This window comes from Natrix helvetica (genome assembly GCF_964273705.1).
Source record: "Natrix helvetica genome assembly, chromosome: Z".
NCBI classification, from domain to species: domain Eukaryota; kingdom Metazoa; phylum Chordata; class Lepidosauria; order Squamata; family Natricidae; genus Natrix; species Natrix helvetica.
In genome coordinates this window covers 61657885-61678048 of record NC_138554.1, presented here as the reverse complement: position 1 = coordinate 61678048, position 20164 = coordinate 61657885, and the positions used below count along the sequence as shown (strand labels likewise).

Sequence of the window (20164 nt, the reverse complement as noted above, 5' to 3'; positions counted from 1 at the left end):
GTTAGTAAATGAACCTAGTTTCCCCACTGCTTGTCAGAAAGTCGAACATGACCTCGGAACACTGCAATTGTCATAAATATGAGTCCGTTGCCAAACATCTGAATTTTGATCATGTGACCATGGGGATGCTGCAATGGTTGTGTGAAAAATGGTCATAATTTACTTTTTTCAGTGCCCTTTTAAAACTTCATATGGGTACTAAATCAGGGGTGGGCTACTGGGGGTTCACACAGCTCAGTTCAGCGAAACCTCAAATTCCACCCCTGGCTGGCCACGGCCACACGCACCCCACCCCTCCCGCCGCAGGAGTCTCCATGCAGCATGTTCAGCATGCCAAGTACGTGTAGGGCCCGTGTGGAGGCTCAGGTAGAAGGGGAAACGGGCCTACTGGAGATTCCGGAAGTCCAGAAATGGACCTGTTAACAGCCTCCGGGGGGCCTCCAGAGCCCAGGGAAGCAGTTTTTGCCCTCCCAGAGGCTCAAGGAAAGCCTCCGGAGCCTGGGGAGGGGGAAAACGTGCAGGAGACTGACTAAGCCACCCACCATGGCCACATCCACCCCTGTACGAAATGCAACGGGGCAGGGAACCCATTGCTGCAATTTTTGAAGCCCAACTCTGTACGAAACAAATTGTTGTAAGTCAAGGACTACCTTTATTTTATAACATTACCTTTCAGCCACTGATTGTCTTGGTGAATAAAAATCCTCTTCTGCCAAATAGGCAGCAGCAGTTCCTCCTCCAAAAAAAGTTTTCCTCAAGCAAGAAGCAATTTCATTTTTTACTAGCAATGCACCAATACCAGTGGGGAACCCAAATATCTTATAGAATGATATAGGAATAAAGTCTGCTTGATGAATGCTTAAATCTAAGGGAGAAGTGCTGGTATAAGATGCTGCATCCAAAAGCACAAACCACTTCCCTTTGATCTGAATGGGACAGAGTTTTCCACACTGTATCTCTTCTATCCATGCAAGTGGATATTTGACTCCTGAAAAATTACTCTGAGCAGGATAACAGAAGAGATGTGGTGTACTGCAATTATTGTATTTCCTTTCCATAATATTTGCTCCTGATAACATATCCTTTGGTTTTACTGGAACAAATGGGACATTTTTTGCAGTAGTGATCACTCTCATGCCCACCACAGATGTATGGTTATCAGTAAGGTAGCAAAATCGGCTGCCAGATTCCCCCACGTTTTCAGGCATCCAAGGAAAAGCTTCTGCAATGAGTTTGAATGAAGCAGTGCTTCCTGAAGTAAAAATGACGGTATAGTCTTCAATAGTTGTATTAAAGTGCTGTAGTATCCTGTAAAATAAACACAGGACCACAGACATATTGAATACCTCTGTTTCCAACATACTATTCTTTTAAAATATTTTCCTGACTACTCCTATTTAACTTATATAGGCATCTAAAATTAAATCAAATTGGGCAAGATATATAGCCACAAAAGTTGTTAATTATTGCAATGTAAGAATATGCTCTGTTTTGTTCAGTTATTGATAGGCCAAAAGTAAAAATAATTACCTTAATATGGGACACAAAGTAGATCAAATGTGCTTTTCCAGGAAATTATCAATTTGTGTTTTTTGAGATCATAAATTTCCCTGACTTGATGAAAGCAATACTGAAGGTCTAGAGCTCTTCCTCACTGCCATATTGTTTTCTTCAGCCCTTGAGATGGTAGAAATGCTGCCTCAAGCCCTATACCAGGCACCCAACACACACAGCTTGTAAAACTGCAAAGTGGCAACGATTAGTGGCAACTAGGTTTTTCATAATGGTACTGGCATGAGTGGTGATGGTATTTGGAAATAAATGGAGTTTCTTCAGTCGACCGCTGGAGTCTGCTGTGCAGAGCACAAAAGAGAGGAAGAACTCCTGCACTGGGCTGGAGATTTTAAAAAAACGTGTACCATAAAGATCCAAGCTTCTTTTCTCCAGGCCAGCTCTTCTATAAACCGAGGGGCGTTCCCTACCTCTCTTTGGCAGCCAGCTATTTTGCTTTGTTTGCTTATCGATCACAATGGAGACAGCAGGGATTGCAGACAGCCACAAGGGTATCTTAACATCTACAGCCAAAGGTCAGTTGTGGTTGTAAGTCAACAAGCATATACTCCCCAACTCCCAACAACTCTGAGCCTGTCCTGTAAATAGCATCCTGCTGGAGAGGGCTCAGGACGTTTAGGCGCCCACCATTGGCCACGCCTCTTTCGCTCCTAGCTACCTGCCTCAGATGATTCACAGCTAACTTTCCTCCTCTGCTGCTTCTCCCCCAGCGATTCTCAATGGCCAATGATCCCCTGGGCCTCTGCCCCTCGGCCTTCACCCCTGTCCATTTGCTTGGACATCGTTTCACCCAAGCTTTTGGCTACACAGGACAAGAAACTACCAGCCAATGGGAGCAGACAGCAGCGAGCAATTGGTAGCAGATGGGGAGGCAGCATGCCACTGCAGGGCAATCAGGGGTGCACCAGTCAACTGACAGCAGTGGTGTGCAGAAGCAATCGTGGGTTGAGGGGGCACCACAACTGGCAGCAGTGGTGGTAGTGTATAGAAGCGATCGCAGGGGGCACCAGGCAAGCAGAGGCTTTTGAGCAATAACTACAGGTTGGAAGCTTTATTTTCACCTCTGCCCTTGTCTTCTGGATACAAAACTGAATTAGGATAGCTTTCCTACCATCAAAACGTCATTTAGTCAATAACAGATGAGGGGGAGTAAAGAAAACATCACTAATACATAATGCTCACTTCCACATAATAATACTTTGGGTCCTGTTTCTAGCACATAAGAAATATAGGGTACAAAAAGGACCCAAAAGAAAACGTGAAACAAAACATCTAGCATATAAAATAAGAATTACATTACCTGAATCTAACATGTTCAATAGTGTCATATGTGAGTTTGCTGCTGATATTCTGGCTATGAGGATTTCCTAGATTAAAAAAAAAACAGTGATTCATGAAACATTTCATTCTTTGTGAAATTACAGTATAAATTTTAATTCCTGCATTATTACACTTAATTAATTTTTATATTTCTCCTGCTTCCCCCTCCAAGAGGGAACACTTCCTCCTCTGGTTCTTCCTCAGAACAAACCTATATGATGTGCTTGTCCAGCCCAAAGCCAGAGACAGCCGAGGGTAGACTGGAACCTGATTCTTTTTCATATTAAAATATAATAAAATCTTGAGACAATAAATTATATTATCCAATTGAAACTGTTAATTTCTTTCATTATATCAATATTAGTATGATCTTCTAAAACACTGAATTCTAACTCTTTCCAAATATTAGAAAATGCTTTAAGGTTAAAGCAGAAGCTGTCCCTTTCTTTCCAATGTGAAATATGATTGTAGTGCTTTTCAAAATCAATTCAATTTCAATTCAATTTATTTGTGCTTCTAGACCGCCCCCTCTCCCAGAAGGGACTCGGGGCGGTGTACAGTCCATAGAGAATATCACAAAAATACAATAAAAAAAATTAAATATGTACAGTTTGGAGGAGGTTAAAATGCAATTAAAAGAACTGTACAAAGCTGAATAAATATAATTTTTTTAAAATCCCTAAAACAGACACAACAGATTAAAAAACCCTAAAATAACCAGATAATAATACATTTGCCAGGAGGGACAGTTGTAATTATGCCAGGCCTGCTAATCGGAACAGGTGAGTCTTCAATTTTTGCCGGAAGGAGCGGAGGTCAGAAGTGGTTCTAATGTCGGGGGGAGGTCATTCCAGAGGGTTGGGCCCATCACAGAGAAGGCCCTACTCCTTGGTGTCGCCCGTTGGCATTGCCTAGTGGACGGCACCAGGAGAAGTCCCTCCCTGTGTGAGCGAATTGGCCGCAGGGATGTATGTGGGAGGATGCGATCCCGCAAGTAACTAGGTCCCGTGCCATGGAGCGCTTTAAAGATGGTAATCAGCACCTTGAAACGCACCTGAAAAACCACAGGTAGCCAGTGCAGCTCGCGCAGGAGAGGTGTTACGTGGGAGTACCTCGTACTCCCCATCACAGCCCGCGCGGCTGCGTTCTGAACCAACTGCAGTCTCCGGGCGCGTCCCAAGGGCAGCCCCATGTAGAGAGCGTTGCAGTAATCCAGGCGGGACGTCACCAGCGCATGAGTGACCGTGCGTAGGGCATCCCGGTCCAGTAGGGGGCGCAATTGGCGCACCAGGCGAACCTGGTGGAACGCCCCCCTCGCCACGGCTGCCATATGGTCATCCATTGACAGCCGGGCATCAAGGAGGACGCCCAAATTGCGCGCCCGTTCCACAGGGGGCAATTGTTCGCCCCCTATGGCCAGCGATGGAATCAGCTGGCTGAACCGAGGTGCCGGTAGCCACAGCCACTCGGTCTTGGAGGGGTTGAGTTTAAGTCTGTTGTCCCCCATTTTTCAAAATCAGAAACTCTTAATGATATGAAATTCTGCAAGAGTACTATGCAGAACATTATTATTTCTCCTGTTCTTTAACAAATTATTACGGCCCAAAGAGTATAGCTGTTGAGCTTTTTGTTTTCCCATTTCCTCTCCACAACTGCAGATCTTACTACAGACACTATTCATATAAATTACTACTGTAATGCATGCACACAAACATAATTGGGGGGAGAGATGGGGAGAGAGAAAGAGAGATGGGGGGAGATAGAGACAGAGAGAGAGGTAGAGGGAGACGGAGAGAGGGGGAGAGGAGGGGAGGGAGAGAGGGAAGGAGGGAGAGGAGGAGGGAGAGAGAAATGTAGGAACAAAGAGCCACTTAACATCTGGTTTTGTGGTTTTTCTTTTTTTTCTCCTTTTTATCTTTCTATTTTAATTAGATAAATAAGTATCTTTTAAAAAAACAATCTGGAAAACCATTAGATAGCAGCAAAGGTCTGTTAAGCCTTATTTATTTTATTTATAAATAAACAAACAAATCCTAATTTAGACTAAAAACTTGAAATGGCTCGGATTTTTAAGAAAGGATAAAAATTACCATATTTGTTGGCGTATAAGATGCACTCCCACACACACACACAAAGTGGGTGGAAATGTCTGTGCATCTTATAGAGTGAATGTTGTCAAAGCCCATCCCATCTGCCAGTTCCCTCCCTTCAGCCTCTGCCTCCCAGCAATTTGTCTCTTTGCAGCAATCAGCCTGGTCAGCTCCAGCACAGCCTGATTTAGCACGAGCAGCTGATTGGTGGTTGGATCTGCCTCCCAGAATACCGCCTATCAACTGTTCCAGGCTGAAGGGATTGCCGCTGTCCATTGTTGCTGCTGCCTATCGCCGCCTCAGCCAGTCCCATTTTCAGCCTCCATGCATCCCATTTTCAGCCTCCGCACATCCCATTTTCGCCTCCGCACACCCAATTTTTGCCCTGTTCCAGGCAACAGGGATAGACAGAGGCAGCAGCAATCCCCACTGCCTGAAATGGGCTGAAAACGGAATGTGCAGAGTCCAAAAATGGGGCACACGGAAGCCAAAAGACGCATGGAGGCAAAAAATGGGGTGCGCGGAGGCGACAATCCCCACAGTCTGGAACAGCTGATAGGTAGTATTCCAGGAGGCTGAGCCAATTAGCTGCTCATGCTAAATTAGGCTGTGCTGAAGCTGACCAGACTGTTCACTGTTTCCTGCAAAGAGGCAAATTTCTGGGAGGCAGAGGCAGATTTCCTCCACAAAAGTTAGGTGTGTCTTATAGTCCAGAGTGTCTTATATTCTGAGAAATACGGTATATTGTTTAATTTCACATTACCATAGACATTTGTATTGAGGTCATCAGTGAAGGCCTTTAGCAAGCTTTCTGGATAGAGAGTAGCACCTGCATGGTCAAGATAAGTAATTTCTACAAAGAAACGATGAAAATACATTATAGCTACCAATTATTGCCTTCAATTAATTTCAATCTAAGCAATTTTTCCTAAATTGCTTTACAGGAAATAAATAGGATTTAAAATATATACTTTTGAACATATTTTATTATTCAATAGAAAATAACATAATTGCAATAAAATAAAATCAAACTAATTTTAGAATCATAGTGAAAATATGCAATTTATTATCCGTATTGTAGTGAAAATATTCAATTTATTATCCTTTCTAAAAAGATAACTTTAAAGACTCTAAAAATCTAAACTGACTGTCATCCATAATCCGAGAAACATAGAGCAATGGTGCCTTTCTTGTACATTGATATATGAACTTCTGCAAGCAGTACTGTTGCAGAAAATTGAGGGACTCAGACTTCAGAATCAAAAGAAGTAGTTTTTATTTGTGCAAAGGTTCAGAGCAAGATAGCCAAAGCAGACATCTTAAACATCTGAACACCAATTTATAGAAAAGACAGTTCTTATATATCTTTCAAAAGCAGCAGAACATGGGAATGTAACATGTTAGCGTTGATGGGTTCATAGTTCCTGTTACTAAATATCTTGCCTACGTTTTCCAGCAACGTTTTGTGGCTAGCTGTACTCTTGACTCATATGTGTGAACTTTAGCTGAACTTGCAGTTTGGCTTTTTGACATTTCCTGTTCTTGTACACGTCTCAAAAGCCAGTTTTCATTCCTTCTTTCTGTCATGTCTCACTTTTATATCCTGATTCATTTTATGTCCTGCCTCAGTACAATCGTAGGTTTCAATATCCAACTAAGCTAGATCATTTAGATTAATTATTAGACATATTAATGGCCATTAGTAGATAAGGGGATAGAAGGGTAACTCATCAAAGTTGCAGATGGCATCAAGCTACAGGGGATAGTTAATGCTCAAGATGCAACAAAATGCAATTAAATGGTGAGAAAAATTAAGATCCTATACATAAGCAAGAAAAACCAAATCTACAGAATAGATGGTACCAGGCTCAACAGTAACAACTGTGAGAAGGATCTAGGTGTCCTAACAAGTATGATCTAGCAATGTGCTGCAGCTGCCAAAAAAGCTAACACTTTGGTGCATAGGTTCTCAGTGTACATAAAGAGAATAAAATACATTCATAAAGAATCAAAAAAATACATTTAAGTCAGTGGTTCCCAAAGTGGGTGGTACCGCCCTTTGGGAGGTGGTGGGATGACTTAAGGGAGCGCTAAGAGGCAAGGGGGGTGGCAGGGAGGCGTTAAGAGGCAAAGGAGGTGGCAGAGGAGGGCTGGAGATGGTACCCTCGCAGGGCACACTTCTGCCTGGGGCTCTGTTGGCCGACAGTCATCTGAGCACTTCCAGCAGGGGGGAAATAACGTCCCAAAGACTGGAAGGATTTTTCGCTCGCTCATTCAGGAGGCATACAAGCATGTCAGGCTGGGGGGGGGACAAAGGGGGGGGCAGAGAAAGAAGAGCCTTTTGCCTGCATTTCTCCTCTGATATGACTCTGTGTGTGCTGTGCACGGAGAAGAGATGCGGGGCTGAACAGGGCTGTCCTTGGCCTGCATTTCAGAGATTGGGAATTGGTGCTGCATTACGCAGCGAGTCTGATGTCACTGCACAAGAGCGCTCGCCTGCCTGCCTGCCTGCCTGCCTGCCTCTCGCGCGCTTTTATAAATGGCTTTACTTCTAATTCCCTTTCCAGGACTGTGCTATGAGCCGTCTTTGCGAGGATTGCGCTACAGTGTGCATGTGCAACGGAGCTACCCCCCCCCCAATCCGTCTTGCACCCGCTCCACACAGACGTGCCACTCTCGCCTGCCTCTACCCCTCCCACCTTAGAAATGCAACACAGGTAAACATGCAGTGGGGGGGGAGAGAGAGAGGCTAGCCCCCCTCTGCCTCCTCGCTCCATTCGTAGAGGTGGCCTTAAAAAGCGAGGAGTGGGAGGAAGGGCACTTGGGGTGGTTTCTCAAACTTTGAGTTGCAAAGTAATCTCATTGAAGGCTGAAATATAGGGGGAGATTGTGGAAAAGGGATAAGCATTTCCAACATATACTGTTTTAAAAAAAGTAAATAAAAAGTGGTCTAATTACTGTCTAAAGTTGGATATTGTCACATATAGGAAAAAACAAAGCAAAACAAAATTATGATAGAACAACGTCCCATATTAGAAGAAAATGCTGTCCAAATGTTCCCAGTATGCCAAACAAGATGTTTTATAACCAAATAAAGTCAAAACACTGCAGTTTTATTTTAATAAAGTGCTCTTCCTATCTTGACATTATACACAGTGAGACCTTTGCCACAGATAAACCTGGATAATGGCATCACTCTTATGTTGTGTGAGTATACATGAGCTGCAAGGCTTGTATTTTGCCATAGTACCATCTACAGCTCCATAAGTACCACTAGGACTTTGACCAGCTGCTGGGAACCAATATATTGAGGAATACGGAAAGACTGATCACATGGGGCAGTCTAATGAGCATTTCTGAAATGGCAGATACCACAAAACAAAGTCGTCTTCCTTCTCTACCCCCACCCCACCCTGTTATTTTGAAAAACAAAAAACAAAAGGAAGCAGTCTGTGCGTGAATGATCAGGCATGTACTGTATTACACAGAATCTACTGAACAGTGAAGTAGTTACTAAATTTTACTGAGTTTACTAAGTTACTAGTTACTAAGGTTCTTGAAAAATGACTATCAGACTTTGAAAACCTGGTATCACTGGATCATGTTCAACAATTTTGTTGAATTAACATTAACTAAAAAGGTTTTTAAATTGGATTTTGAATAAATGTGCAATTAATTGTTACAGTTTTGAATTTTACTGTTACTATCTTCCTTCCGTCGTGCAAACTGCCCAGTCACATGACACCCCCAGCCACACCCACCATGCCACGCCCACAGAACCGGTAGTAAAAAAAATGAATTCCACCACTGGGTGGGGGGCACTGAGGATCAGTTTGTAGCACCAAGGGGGTGGTGGACTGAAAAAGTTTGGGAACCACTGATTTAAGTGATAGTCAAGGTTATGCTGACTCTAGCACAGAATAATCCCATTATTTATTCTTAACAATTAACAAATAATATCTATAACAGTGGTTCCCAAACTTTAATTTAATTGCAGATTTATTATTTATACTGCATTTTTACCTGTGTTGCATTTCTAAGGTGGGAGGGGTAGAGGCAGGCAAGAGTGGCGCGTCCGTGTGGAACGGGTGCAAGAGGGATTGGGGAGGTGGCTCCATTACACACACACGCTGCGGCACAATCCTCATGGAGACGGCTCCTAGCGCAGTCCGGGAAAGGGAGTCAGAAGTAAAGCCATTTATAAAAGTGCGAGAGAAGCAGGCGGGCAGGTGAGCGCTCTTGTGCAGTGACATCGGACTCGCTGTGTAATGCAGCACCAATTCCCAATCCCTGAAATGCAGGCCCAAGGACAGCCCTGTTCAGTCCCGCATCTCTTCTCCGTGCACAGCACACACAGAGTCGTATCAGAGGAGAAATGCAGGCAAAAGGCTCTTCTCTTCTTTCTCTGCCCCCTCTTTGCCCCACTTCTGTTATATCCTATGTTCTTCCCCGACTTACGACCGGGGATTCCCTTGCGCAGGCTAGCAACAGCCAAGCTGCGCCGGGGATTCCTTTGCTGCAGGCTAGCAACAGCCAAGCCGTGTCTTAGCCAATCAGGCGCGGCTTGGCTGAAGGCGGGCTGTTTGCGCTTCCTGGTTGGTATCTCTGCTTGACAGCTCTTGTATAAATAGCTGTCAAGCAGAGAGACGAGCGCTTCTCTGCTGTACAGCATACAGCTTCTCTGCTGTATGTGCATCTTGCTGTGTTGTTACAATAAACGAGTTGGAAGTTCCTCAGCTGTGTCCGGCCTCATTCTTCCTCACCATTCATCACGAGGCCGGACACAGCTGAGGAACTTCCAACTAGTTTATTGTAACAACACAGCAAGATGCACATACAGGAGAGAAGCGCTCGTCTCTCTGCTTGACAGCTATTTATACAAGAGCTGTCAAGCAGAGAGACCAACCAGGAAGCGCAAACAGCCCACCTTCAGCCAAGCCACGCCTGATTGGCTAAGACGCAGCTTGGCTGTTGCTAGCCTGCAGCAAAGGAATCCCCGGCGCGGCTTGGCTGTTGCTAGCCTGCGCAAGGGAATCCCCGGTCGTAAGTCAGGGAAGAACATAGGATATAACAACTTCGGCCTGACATGCTTGTATGCCTCCTGAGCAAGCAACCGAGCGAGCAAAAATCCTTCCAGTCTTTGGGACGTTAGAGTGAATTTCCCCCTTGCTGGAAGTGCTCAGATGACTGGCGGCCAACAGAGCCCCAGGCAGAATTGCACCCTGCGAGGGGACCATCTCCAGCACTCCTCTGCCACCTCCTTTGCCTCTTAGCACCCCCTGCTGCCCCCTTGCCTCTTAGCGTCCCACTAAGTCATACCACTGCCCCCCCAGAGAGTGGTATCACCCACTTTGGGAACCACTGATCTATAACATTGTATCCTGTTACAGCTCATCTTGTTTCCCATAAAATAAGGTACAAAGTTGGATTGTAAATACCTCTCAGCTTACTAGACTTCACAATTGTAATTTTTGCAACCTACTCTTAGCAGAGAACTCAGTCCTATCTCTTAAGAATTCACAGAGTCAGATGCATTTTTCTAAAATATTAGCAAGATTGTTGGCTCTTAAAAATGTATGCCCTACCAACTTCAGATTCTTCCTCAAACCTCAGACCACATAAGTATCTCTGCTGTTTTCTCTAATATCAAAACAACATATATATGGAGAAAGAGAAAAAAAAGAAATATATGTCCTTAAGTAACTCGTTATATTTGTGCATGATAGATGAGCTCCACTAGGAAATTTAAAACTGAACTTGGTTTGGGCAGCATAAAGAAACAGCAAAATATATGTAAAAAGGCAACATGTCTTGCAGAATGCAAAAGTTTGCAATCAGAAAAGCATGTAATGTAACATGATAGAAAAAGGAGGGGCATTTCTAACAAATCACGAAGTTTCTCTTGGGAACCTCCTACTGTGTTTCAGTTTCCTAATCAGAACTGCAAACTGTTGTATTGCAACATTTCCCCCTACTTAATAGTTTTGTGCTATAGCAAAAGGATAGGAGATAACTGTTGATAATCTTTTGGAAAGTTACTTCTAGGTACCACCACATACAACTAATGAATGAGGGAGAACAGTTTTATTATGAGTCTAATCTGTAAACAGTAATCTCTTTACTTAGATACTGCAATGTATGCTGGAAAAGGAACAGAGGAATTCCCCTTGCCTGCAAACATACTTGCCCAAAGTTTCCTGAGGCTGGTGATTGGAGCTGCTGGCTACAAGGGGGGCATCAGAGAAAGAGGGCTAGGTAGTAGCCCGCGAATCATATATCTATAAACCAAAATAGCAATAATACATTCTGGATTAGTGTGCTTGAGATTGTGATTTTATTTTATTTCAAAATGACTGGCTTAGTTCAATGTAATAGCTGTCTTGCACCTGTCTTTTGCAGTACTCTTTTCAAATTCAGATACTTTCCCCTTTGTAAACAAATTACTAGTCTACATAGACAGATTACCTATCTAGAGTCTCTAATCTGTGCTCTCCAAGCAGAAATTAGGTGCCCAATTCGGTCATTCCACACTATGGAGATTCCATGCTATCAGCACCCTCTACCGCAAAGATCCTGCAGGAGAAGAGCCGTCTGGACAACTGTGGGATTTGGCAGGATGAAAGCTGTGAACCATAAACACAAAGCTTTCGCTGTGACCCAGCATAATAGATATAGTGCCCTGGCTGACCTTAATGGGGACACTAAAGAGACAGGTCAAGATAGTTGTGATAATGGTGACTCAAATAAGCAGGGGATCATAGTCCAAAATGAAGAACTTTCTTTGGAAAGACGAAATGGGGACCCAGGTATCACACATCAGTCGCACAAGAAGATCAAGGTATATAAAAAGAGAAGCCACCTTCTCTTCTGGTTGGTGATTCAATCGTAAGGGATGTAAATTTAGGAAAGGATATAGAGGTTTTAAAAGAGGTCAGGTGTCTGCCAGGTGCTACTGCCAGCAGAGACAAGAGGCGTAGTCTTAAGATAGTCAAGAATGCAAGTAAGGACAGTGACGTTGATGCTATTATACATCTTGGCACAAATGATCTGTCCCAAAAAGATGTACTTTCTGTGAAGAATGATTTCCAGAGCTTGGGGTATGAACTTAGTAGTGTAGGTTGTAGGCTTATCTTTTCAGAGATTTTACCAGTATATAAGGAACAAGAAGGGAAGGGCCAGCGTGTAGCAGAGTTTAATGTTTGGCTAAAGGAGTGGTGTAAAAGGGAAGGCTTTGGTTTTATTAGTCATGATGCCTGCAGCTGGTCCAATGAAAAACTGTACAAAAGAGATGGTTTGCACCCATCCAAGAAAGGGACTGAGTTACTTGGCATTAAATTCACAGATTTTCTTGATAAACATTTAAACTGAAGAGCGGGGACAAAAAATTAATTGATACAGAACATTTCTGTCCCCAGCAATCTAAAACTCATAGGGTTATCAGTGCATGTAACATAGATGTTTGTGCGGGTAAGATTATCACTCCTGCTGTCAAGCAAAACCAAGCATTTAATAGTGAGTGCCATACCATGTGCATGACTCATACAAGTGGCAAGAAAATAGGGGCAATCAGGAATAACACAGGTTATGTAGACAGTAAGCACAAGGTCAATCAAAATGGACTCAAATGTCTATACACCAATGCACAGAGTATGAGGAATAAACAGGGTGAATTAGAAATTCAAGTAAATGAGGGCAGGTACGATATTGTTGCCATTACAGAAACTTGGTGGGATGAAACCCACAAATGGAACATACAGCTAGAAGGATTTAAATTATTTAAAAGAAATAGAGCAAATAAAAGAGGAGGTGGAGTTGCACTATATATAAGAAATAACTACATCTCTACAGAAATAGAGCACAGCAATGATGAGAACTACTGTATCTTGAATGCATTTGGGTCAATATTAAAGGTTGCGGGGAAACGACATTGCCATAAGTCTATACTACAGGCCACCCAACCAAGCAGAGGAAGTAGATAAACTTTTTGCTAGTCATCTAACTAAGGTATGTAGGAAGCACACCACAATAGTAATCGGGGATTTTAACTACCCTGACATCAACTGGGAAACAAACTCTGCACCAAGTGGAAGATCAAACAGGTTCCTAATGAACCTAGCAGACAACTTTGTTTCCCAAAAAGTAGAGAAGGGAACAAGGGGATTGGCCATATTAGACTTACTTCTCACTAACAGAGAGGAAATGATAGAAGGTGTTGAAGCTATAGGAACCCTGGGGGCAAGTGACCATGCAATATTGGAATTCAACATTATGCAAACACAAGTAGTAGAACAAAGTCAAACTAGACTCTTGGATTTTAAGCGAGCTAATTTCAATAAACTTAGAGAGAGCTTGGGAAGAATTCCACGGATGAGAATCCTCAAGGGGAAAACAACTCAAGAAGCTTGGGAAATTTTGAAAAATGAGATTACAAAAGCTCAGTCTAGCACAATACCAATGAAGAAGAAAAATAACAGCTCCCAAAAGAAACCAGCAAGGCTGCATAAAGAACTCTCTGACAAATTGAAAGACAAAAAAGTTAAGCATAAAAAGTGGAAAGAGGGGGACATAACTAAGGCAGAATATGAGCAAATAGCCCAAGCCTATAAAGATGAAATAAGGAAAGCTAAGGCTCACAGTGAAGAAAGGCTTACCACAAAAGTTAAAAATAACAAAAAAAGCTTCTTCCAACATGTTAAAAACAAGAAAAGGTTTAAGGAAACAATTGGTCCATTGCTGGGAGAAAGTGACAAGAAGGTGACAAGTAACAGGGAGAAAGCAGAACTATTTAACTCATTTTTTTGCATCTGTCTTTACACAAATGGATAAAACAGTCCAACCTATCAAAAACAGCACCACACAAATCAAATTAGGAACACAAATTGAAATAGGGAAGAAAATGGTAAGTAAGCATCTGTCTACCCTAGACGAGTTCAAATCACCAGGACCGGATGGATTATACCCAGGGTTTTGAAGGAACTGGCAGATGAGATCTCAGAACCACTGAATTATATCTTTCAGAGATCCTGGAGCACCAGGAAACTGCCAGAGGACTGGAAAAGAGCTGATGTGGTTCCCATCAGCAAAAAAGGGGAAAAATAGACCCAGGAAACTATAGACCTATCAACCTGACCTCAATACCAGGAAAGATTCTGGAAAAGATAATCAACCAACAAATTAGCGAACAGCTAGAAGTAAACAAAGTAATAGCCAAAAGCCAACATGGGTTTGTCAAAAACAGATCATACCAGACTAATCTTATTGCATTCTTTGACAAAGTGACAAAATTAGTGGACCAGAGGAGTGCCATCGATAGTTTACTTGGACTTCAGTAAGGCATTGATAAGGTAGACCATAACCTATTACTAGATAAAGTAGAAGAATGTGGGTTGGAGAGCATCACCACCGGATGGATTCATAACTGGCTGACCAACCGCACTCAACGTGTAGCCCTCAATGGAATTGCATCTATATGGAGGGAAGTATGCAGTGGAGCACCCCAAGGCTCTGTTTTAGGCCCAGTACTCTTCAACATCTTCATCAATGATTTGGATGAGGGAATAAATGGGGAACTCATCAAATTTGCAGAAGACACCAAGCTGGCAGGAATAGCCAACACTCCAGAAGACAGGCTTAAGATACAGAAGGATCTTGACAAACTTGAACATTGGGCACTATCTAATAAAATGAAATTCAATGGTGAAAAGAGTAAAATTCTACATTTAGGCAACAAAAACAAAATGCACAGGTACAGTATAGGTGGTACTATCCTCAATAGTAGTAACTGTGAGAGGGATCTTGGAGTCCTAGTGGACAACCATTTAAATATGAGCCAGCAGTGTGAAGTAGCTGCCAAAAAAAGCCAACACAGTTCTAGGCTACATAAACAGAGGGATAGAATCAAGATCACGTGAAGTGCTAATACCACTTTATAATGCCTTGGTAAGGCCACACTTGGAATACTGCATTCAGTTTTGGTCGCCACGATGTAGAAAAGATGTGGAGACTCTAGAAAGAGTGCAGAGAAGAGCAACAAAGATGATTAGGGGACTGGAGACTAAAACATATGAAGAACAGTTGCAGCTGGGTATGCCTAGTTTAATGAAGAAAAGGACTAAGGGAGACATGATAACAGCGTTCCAATATCTCAGGGGTTGCCACAAAGAAGAGGGAGTCAAACTATTTTCCAAGGCACCTGAGGGTACAACAAGAAGCAATGGGTGGAAACTAATCAAGGAGAGAAGCAACTTAGAACTGAGGAGAAATTTCCTGACAGTTAGAACAATCAATCAGTGGAACAGCTTGCCTCCAGAAGTTGTGAATGCTCCAACACTGGAAATTTTTAAGATGATGTTGGATAGCCATTTGTCTGAAACGGTATAGGGTTTCCTGCCTAGGCAGGGGGTTGGACTAGAAGACCTCCAAGGTCGCTTCCAACTCTGCTATTCTATTGTATTGTATTGAATGAGGAAGCTGAAATATAAAACACTGCTTACCCCTGTTTATGCAGCACAGCTATTGGGTGGGGAACTTTATTATTTGGGAATTAAACTTTTTTCAACAGATTCTAAGATATCATAAAAACGGGGGCTATAAGCTGCATGAGATCCAGAAGTGGCAGGTGATATTCCTCCCCTTTACAACAAGAATTTCTTCTAGCCAAGCTATCCAGTGTGTGTTAGCAAATAAGATAGTTCCTAATAAAAAAGAGGAAAAATAGTAAACTAATTCTCCAGTGAAGACAACAAAACAAAGATTAACTACTCAATGTTTAAGGAAAAAGTGGTCAGCCATTTGTCAAGGATGCATCCATTTAGATCAGGGGTAGTCAACCTTTTAATACCTACCGCCGACTTTTGTATCTCTGTTAGTAGTAAAATTTTCTAACCGCCCACCAGTTCCACAGTAATGGTGATTTATAAAGTAGGGAAGTCAATTAAATTTTAAAAAGGGAAGTGCTTCAGTATCGGACAAAACCCGTACTGCCCACCATGAAAGCTGGAACGCCCACTAGTGGGCGGTAGGGACCAGGTTGACTACCACTGATTTAGATTATCCTGATAGACCTTAGACCCAGTGATGTAAATGTATTCTTTCAATTCATTTACTCTTAGTCTTACTATCCAGGAAATGGAGCAAGAAATAGGAGGCAAATCAGCTGCTAACCTTACTATCACAGACTAACAAAATTCAAAAGGTGAACATTATTTTGACCGAACAGTCCCTTTCTTTTCAGACTCACGTGTAAGAAGGGCAGATTGGGATTTACTGTTCGATCACCTTTTCTCATTCACTTGTTTTTTTCTTTATTTAAAATAAACGTGGAACTATATTTCCTTCTTCAAAACCTATGTGGTCGTACGCACTTATCAGGGTAACTGCTCCCACAGGAACAATCGCAGACTCAGTACTCTGTTTCCTCTTCCCTTTCCCATTTTTTCCCTTCCCACCAACCGTCCTGCTGCCACCTCCACCACATGTCAGGTTACCTCCTAGTCTACGGAACTCCCTCTGCCACAGTCTTTGCGGATCCTGTCCACCGTAACCATAAGCAGCGCCCGAAGGGAGCTTGCTTTGGAAAGATTGGAAAGACAAAAAATTTTCCCACGGATCCTCAGCCATTGCAGTTAAAAACCTTTCTCGAAACAAGAGACGAGCAATAACTGTTTACGACAGAAAGCAACTCAATTAAAGATCATTTTACAGGAGAGGCCGGAGTCCCGGGCTCCTCCCACTGGCAATCGCCCACAGAGGTGGCAACAATTCACTCCTTGCCAAATCTGCTTTTTCTCGCCAGATCAGCAAATTAGATATCTCTGATTTGCAGTCTTTACGGACAGAACAGAGAGTATCGCTGAGTTCGTGGAATTTGAGAAGGGGAGGACGGGAAGCTATTGCTTCAGAACCGAATTTCCAAAAATGAAAGCACAATATAAACAAACAAACAAAAATATCAACCAGCGCCTTTCATTTATTTCATTATTATCCCTTTGTAGAAATTCTGTTTGCAACACAAGCTGCATAATGAGGGTTTTTGTCTTGCTGCCGAAGCAGGATGAGGAGACTCCTTTAGCCCTTTTACTGCTGAGCTGTATCTTCCTCTTGACTGTCCTTTGTAAAGTACGCATAGTTTGAAAGAGGGTATGGAGATGGTATTTCAGTGTGTGTTTGGCATAAGCAGCCCTAAGAAGGAGGCACAGACAAGATAATGTTCTGGTGTTACTCTTTATCATATTTCATAGGAATGCGCATTATGAATGACCTTGGGTCTCAATGACTTGTAGTTGCTTCCACTATGTTCTAGATACGGTAAATTACATAAGTCTACCATTAATTAATAATGTTTGATTTAGATACCCTAACAAGATTTTTTTTAAAAAAAAATGGTTAACGTACAGACGTATGAAAAAAAAATCATATTAATTTTTGAAGGTTATTTACAGAATATTATTTACAAAGATCAGCAAAGTAATATGAATGAAAAGATTCTCTCCATTTGATTGACAAGCTCTGGTATTTTATAATTAAAACAATGCCCAAATCATGAGAGAAGAAAGAGTAGCCATATTTTGAGATCAAGGCTGGATTTATTCATGATGTCAAGATTAGTCACTACTAGCTTTACATATCAAACTAGATATGTCTTTACAACATATCATTATAAAACAAAATCTAGTGGAGTGTTACATACAAACTCAGATGAGGATTTGGGAAATGACAGAATATAGGTATCAGTTTCCACTGATAACTTTTTTTACATAAAAGCCCAAAGAAACATTTAGAGAAAAAAAGAAAGTAAAATAATTATAATTGATCATTGGTATTTAATGAAATACTAAGACGTATATGATGATCTAAAAAGGAAATAGAATTCAAATACAAGGTGCAATAGAAGAATTAAATTTAGGAAAGAAATGCTTCCTGTGGAGAAGAAGAGCATTCAGGACACCAGGCAACATTCTCCTTTATACAGGAATCCTAATTGAAAGACACAAGGCACCTAACTGTCAGAATTGCTAGAAAATTTGTCTCAACATCCAGTCAGAATCTGTCTTCCTATTATTTAAATCCATCATTTTATGTCCTGCTCTTTAAAATGATAGACAATGAATCCGAGTTTTTTCTGTGTGCCATCTTTTCAATATAGTGGTTATTTTCAACTATAAGACTACCATTAATTATAAATATCCCCTTGATACTTGACATCTTTGAAGAGACTTTGTGTCGGAGTGTCTTGGTATACAAGAGGAGGGGGTCAGAACAGATTGATTCCTGCCCCAAACAAAACTCCATTAAGTTGCAATGGAGCACCTACAAGCTGAGACGGCCCAGTTGGCTCAACTGATTGCTTTGCTGGCTGGTCAGGTCTCTCAGCTCCAGGGGCTTGCAAACCCCCTCCAGCCAAGGAGGAAATGTCCAGTGGCTACACCAGACAAGTTTGATGGCAAACAAGCAATGTTTGCAGCGTTCCTGGGCCAATGCCAGCTGTTTATCAGCTTGAGAGCGGAGGACTTTCCCACTGACCGGACGAAGGTGGGATTTATCATCAGCTTGCTCTCAGGCACAGCAGCAAGGTGGGCCACTCCATTGCTCTCCCAACCGAGCCCCCTGCTGGACGATTTTCAGGGTTTTTGTAACCATCTCCGGCTGATGTTTGAAGATCCCATTAAGGGGGAAACAGCCACCAGACTCCTGAAAGAGTTGCACCAAGGGCGTGGTTCTTTGCAGGATTATATCAGCGAATTCCGGCTGCTTAGTCAGGACTCTGCTTGGAATGAGCCAGCCCTTATGGACACTTTCCAGGACGGCCTATCAGATGGCCTACAGGACGAGCTTGTGAGGGTGGACAGGCCTCTAACGTTCGACGCGTTGGTTCATTTGTGCCTCCGGATAGACGCCCGGCTGCAGAGGCGGAGGCCTCGCCGCGTGTCCCAGGAGACCAAAAGGATGCCGGTCCCTCACGAGATTGCAGTTACACGGGAGGAGCCCATGGAGTTGGGTGCCGCCAAACCCCGCTTGTTGCGCACGGAGATGGACAGACGGCGTGCAGGGGGGTTGTGTTTCTACTGTGGGGATTTTGGACACTTGGCTTTGGTTTGCCCCAAAAAGGGTAGGGGGGCTGTGCGGACTGCGGCCTCCCCTCAGCAACGTGTCGGGAAATGGGCGAGGCCCAATCTGAGGGAGACTTCAGGTCGGGCACAGGCCGGAACAGAGGCGGAGGGGCCTCCACGACATCTGATTCTTGCAGCGCACATTCTCTTGTCGGGTAGTCCGCAGGGAATTCCAGCCCATGCCTTGGTCGATTCCGGGGCTACCACGAATTTTATGGATGCAGCGTTTGTCACGAAATATCACGTCCCTCTGTGCCCGGTAGACCCTCCAATGCGAGTGGAGACCATTGACGGTCGGGTGCTTCTGTCTGGGCCCATCAAGAACGCCACGCAACCTTTGTGCCTGATCCTCAGGGAGCATGAGGAGGCCATTCAATTTTACGTGGCTTCGGGTCTGCATTTCCCCGTGGTGTTGGGCTTGGCTTGGCTGCGGGCGCACGATCCCCAGATCCACTGGTCGCAGAACCGCATCTCGTTCCCGTCCTTGCAATGCGTGGACTATACCCGTCATGTTTGCGCGGCTCAGGTGCCCAGTTCGGCCGAGGTGACAGTGCCGCCGGATTTAGCGGAGTTCGCGGACGTGTTTAGCGAGCAGGAGGCGGACCAACTGCCACCGCACCGGCCTTATGACTGTCCCATTGACCTGGTACCTGATGCGAAACTCCTGACGGGCCGCCTATACTCCATGTCTGAACCGGAGTTGGCCGCATTGCGGGACTTCCTTGACAAGAACCTTGCCCGGGGTTTTATCCGGCCTTCGTCTTCGCCCTTGTCTGCCCCGGTTTTGTTCATCAAAAAGAAGACCGGGGATCTAAGACTTTGTTGCGATTACCGGCGCTTGAACGCCATCACGATCCGTAATCGCTACCCGTTGCCTCTGATTCCCGAGTTGTTGGAGCGACTCCGGGAGGCCGTGGTGTTTACAAAACTGGACTTACGTGGAGCTTACAATCTGGTTCGAGTCAGGGCGGGGGACGAATGGAAGACAGCCTTTGGCACCCGATACGGACATTTTGAGTATACGGTCATGCTGTTTGGGTTGACCAATGCCCCAGCTGTCTTCCAACATTTTAT

At 43.5% G+C, this 20164-nt stretch overlaps 1 protein-coding gene across 1 annotated transcript in view; it reads right to left on the bottom strand.

Annotated features, from left to right (window-relative positions):
* Positions 1 to 16647, bottom strand: part of MOCOS (molybdenum cofactor sulfurase) — a 51776-nt gene extending 35129 nt beyond the window's left edge. Inside the window, exons 1-4 of the mRNA XM_081971038.1 lie at positions 16469 to 16647; positions 5746 to 5835; positions 2873 to 2939; positions 670 to 1308 (exon numbers count right to left, since the gene is read on the bottom strand). Coding sequence (XP_081827164.1) covers positions 670 to 1308; positions 2873 to 2939; positions 5746 to 5835; positions 16469 to 16601 — 929 coding nt within the window. The 5' untranslated portion in view covers positions 16602 to 16647. The remainder of the gene's footprint in view (positions 1 to 669; positions 1309 to 2872; positions 2940 to 5745; positions 5836 to 16468) is intronic.
* Positions 16648 to 20164: the final 3517 nt, after the last annotated feature.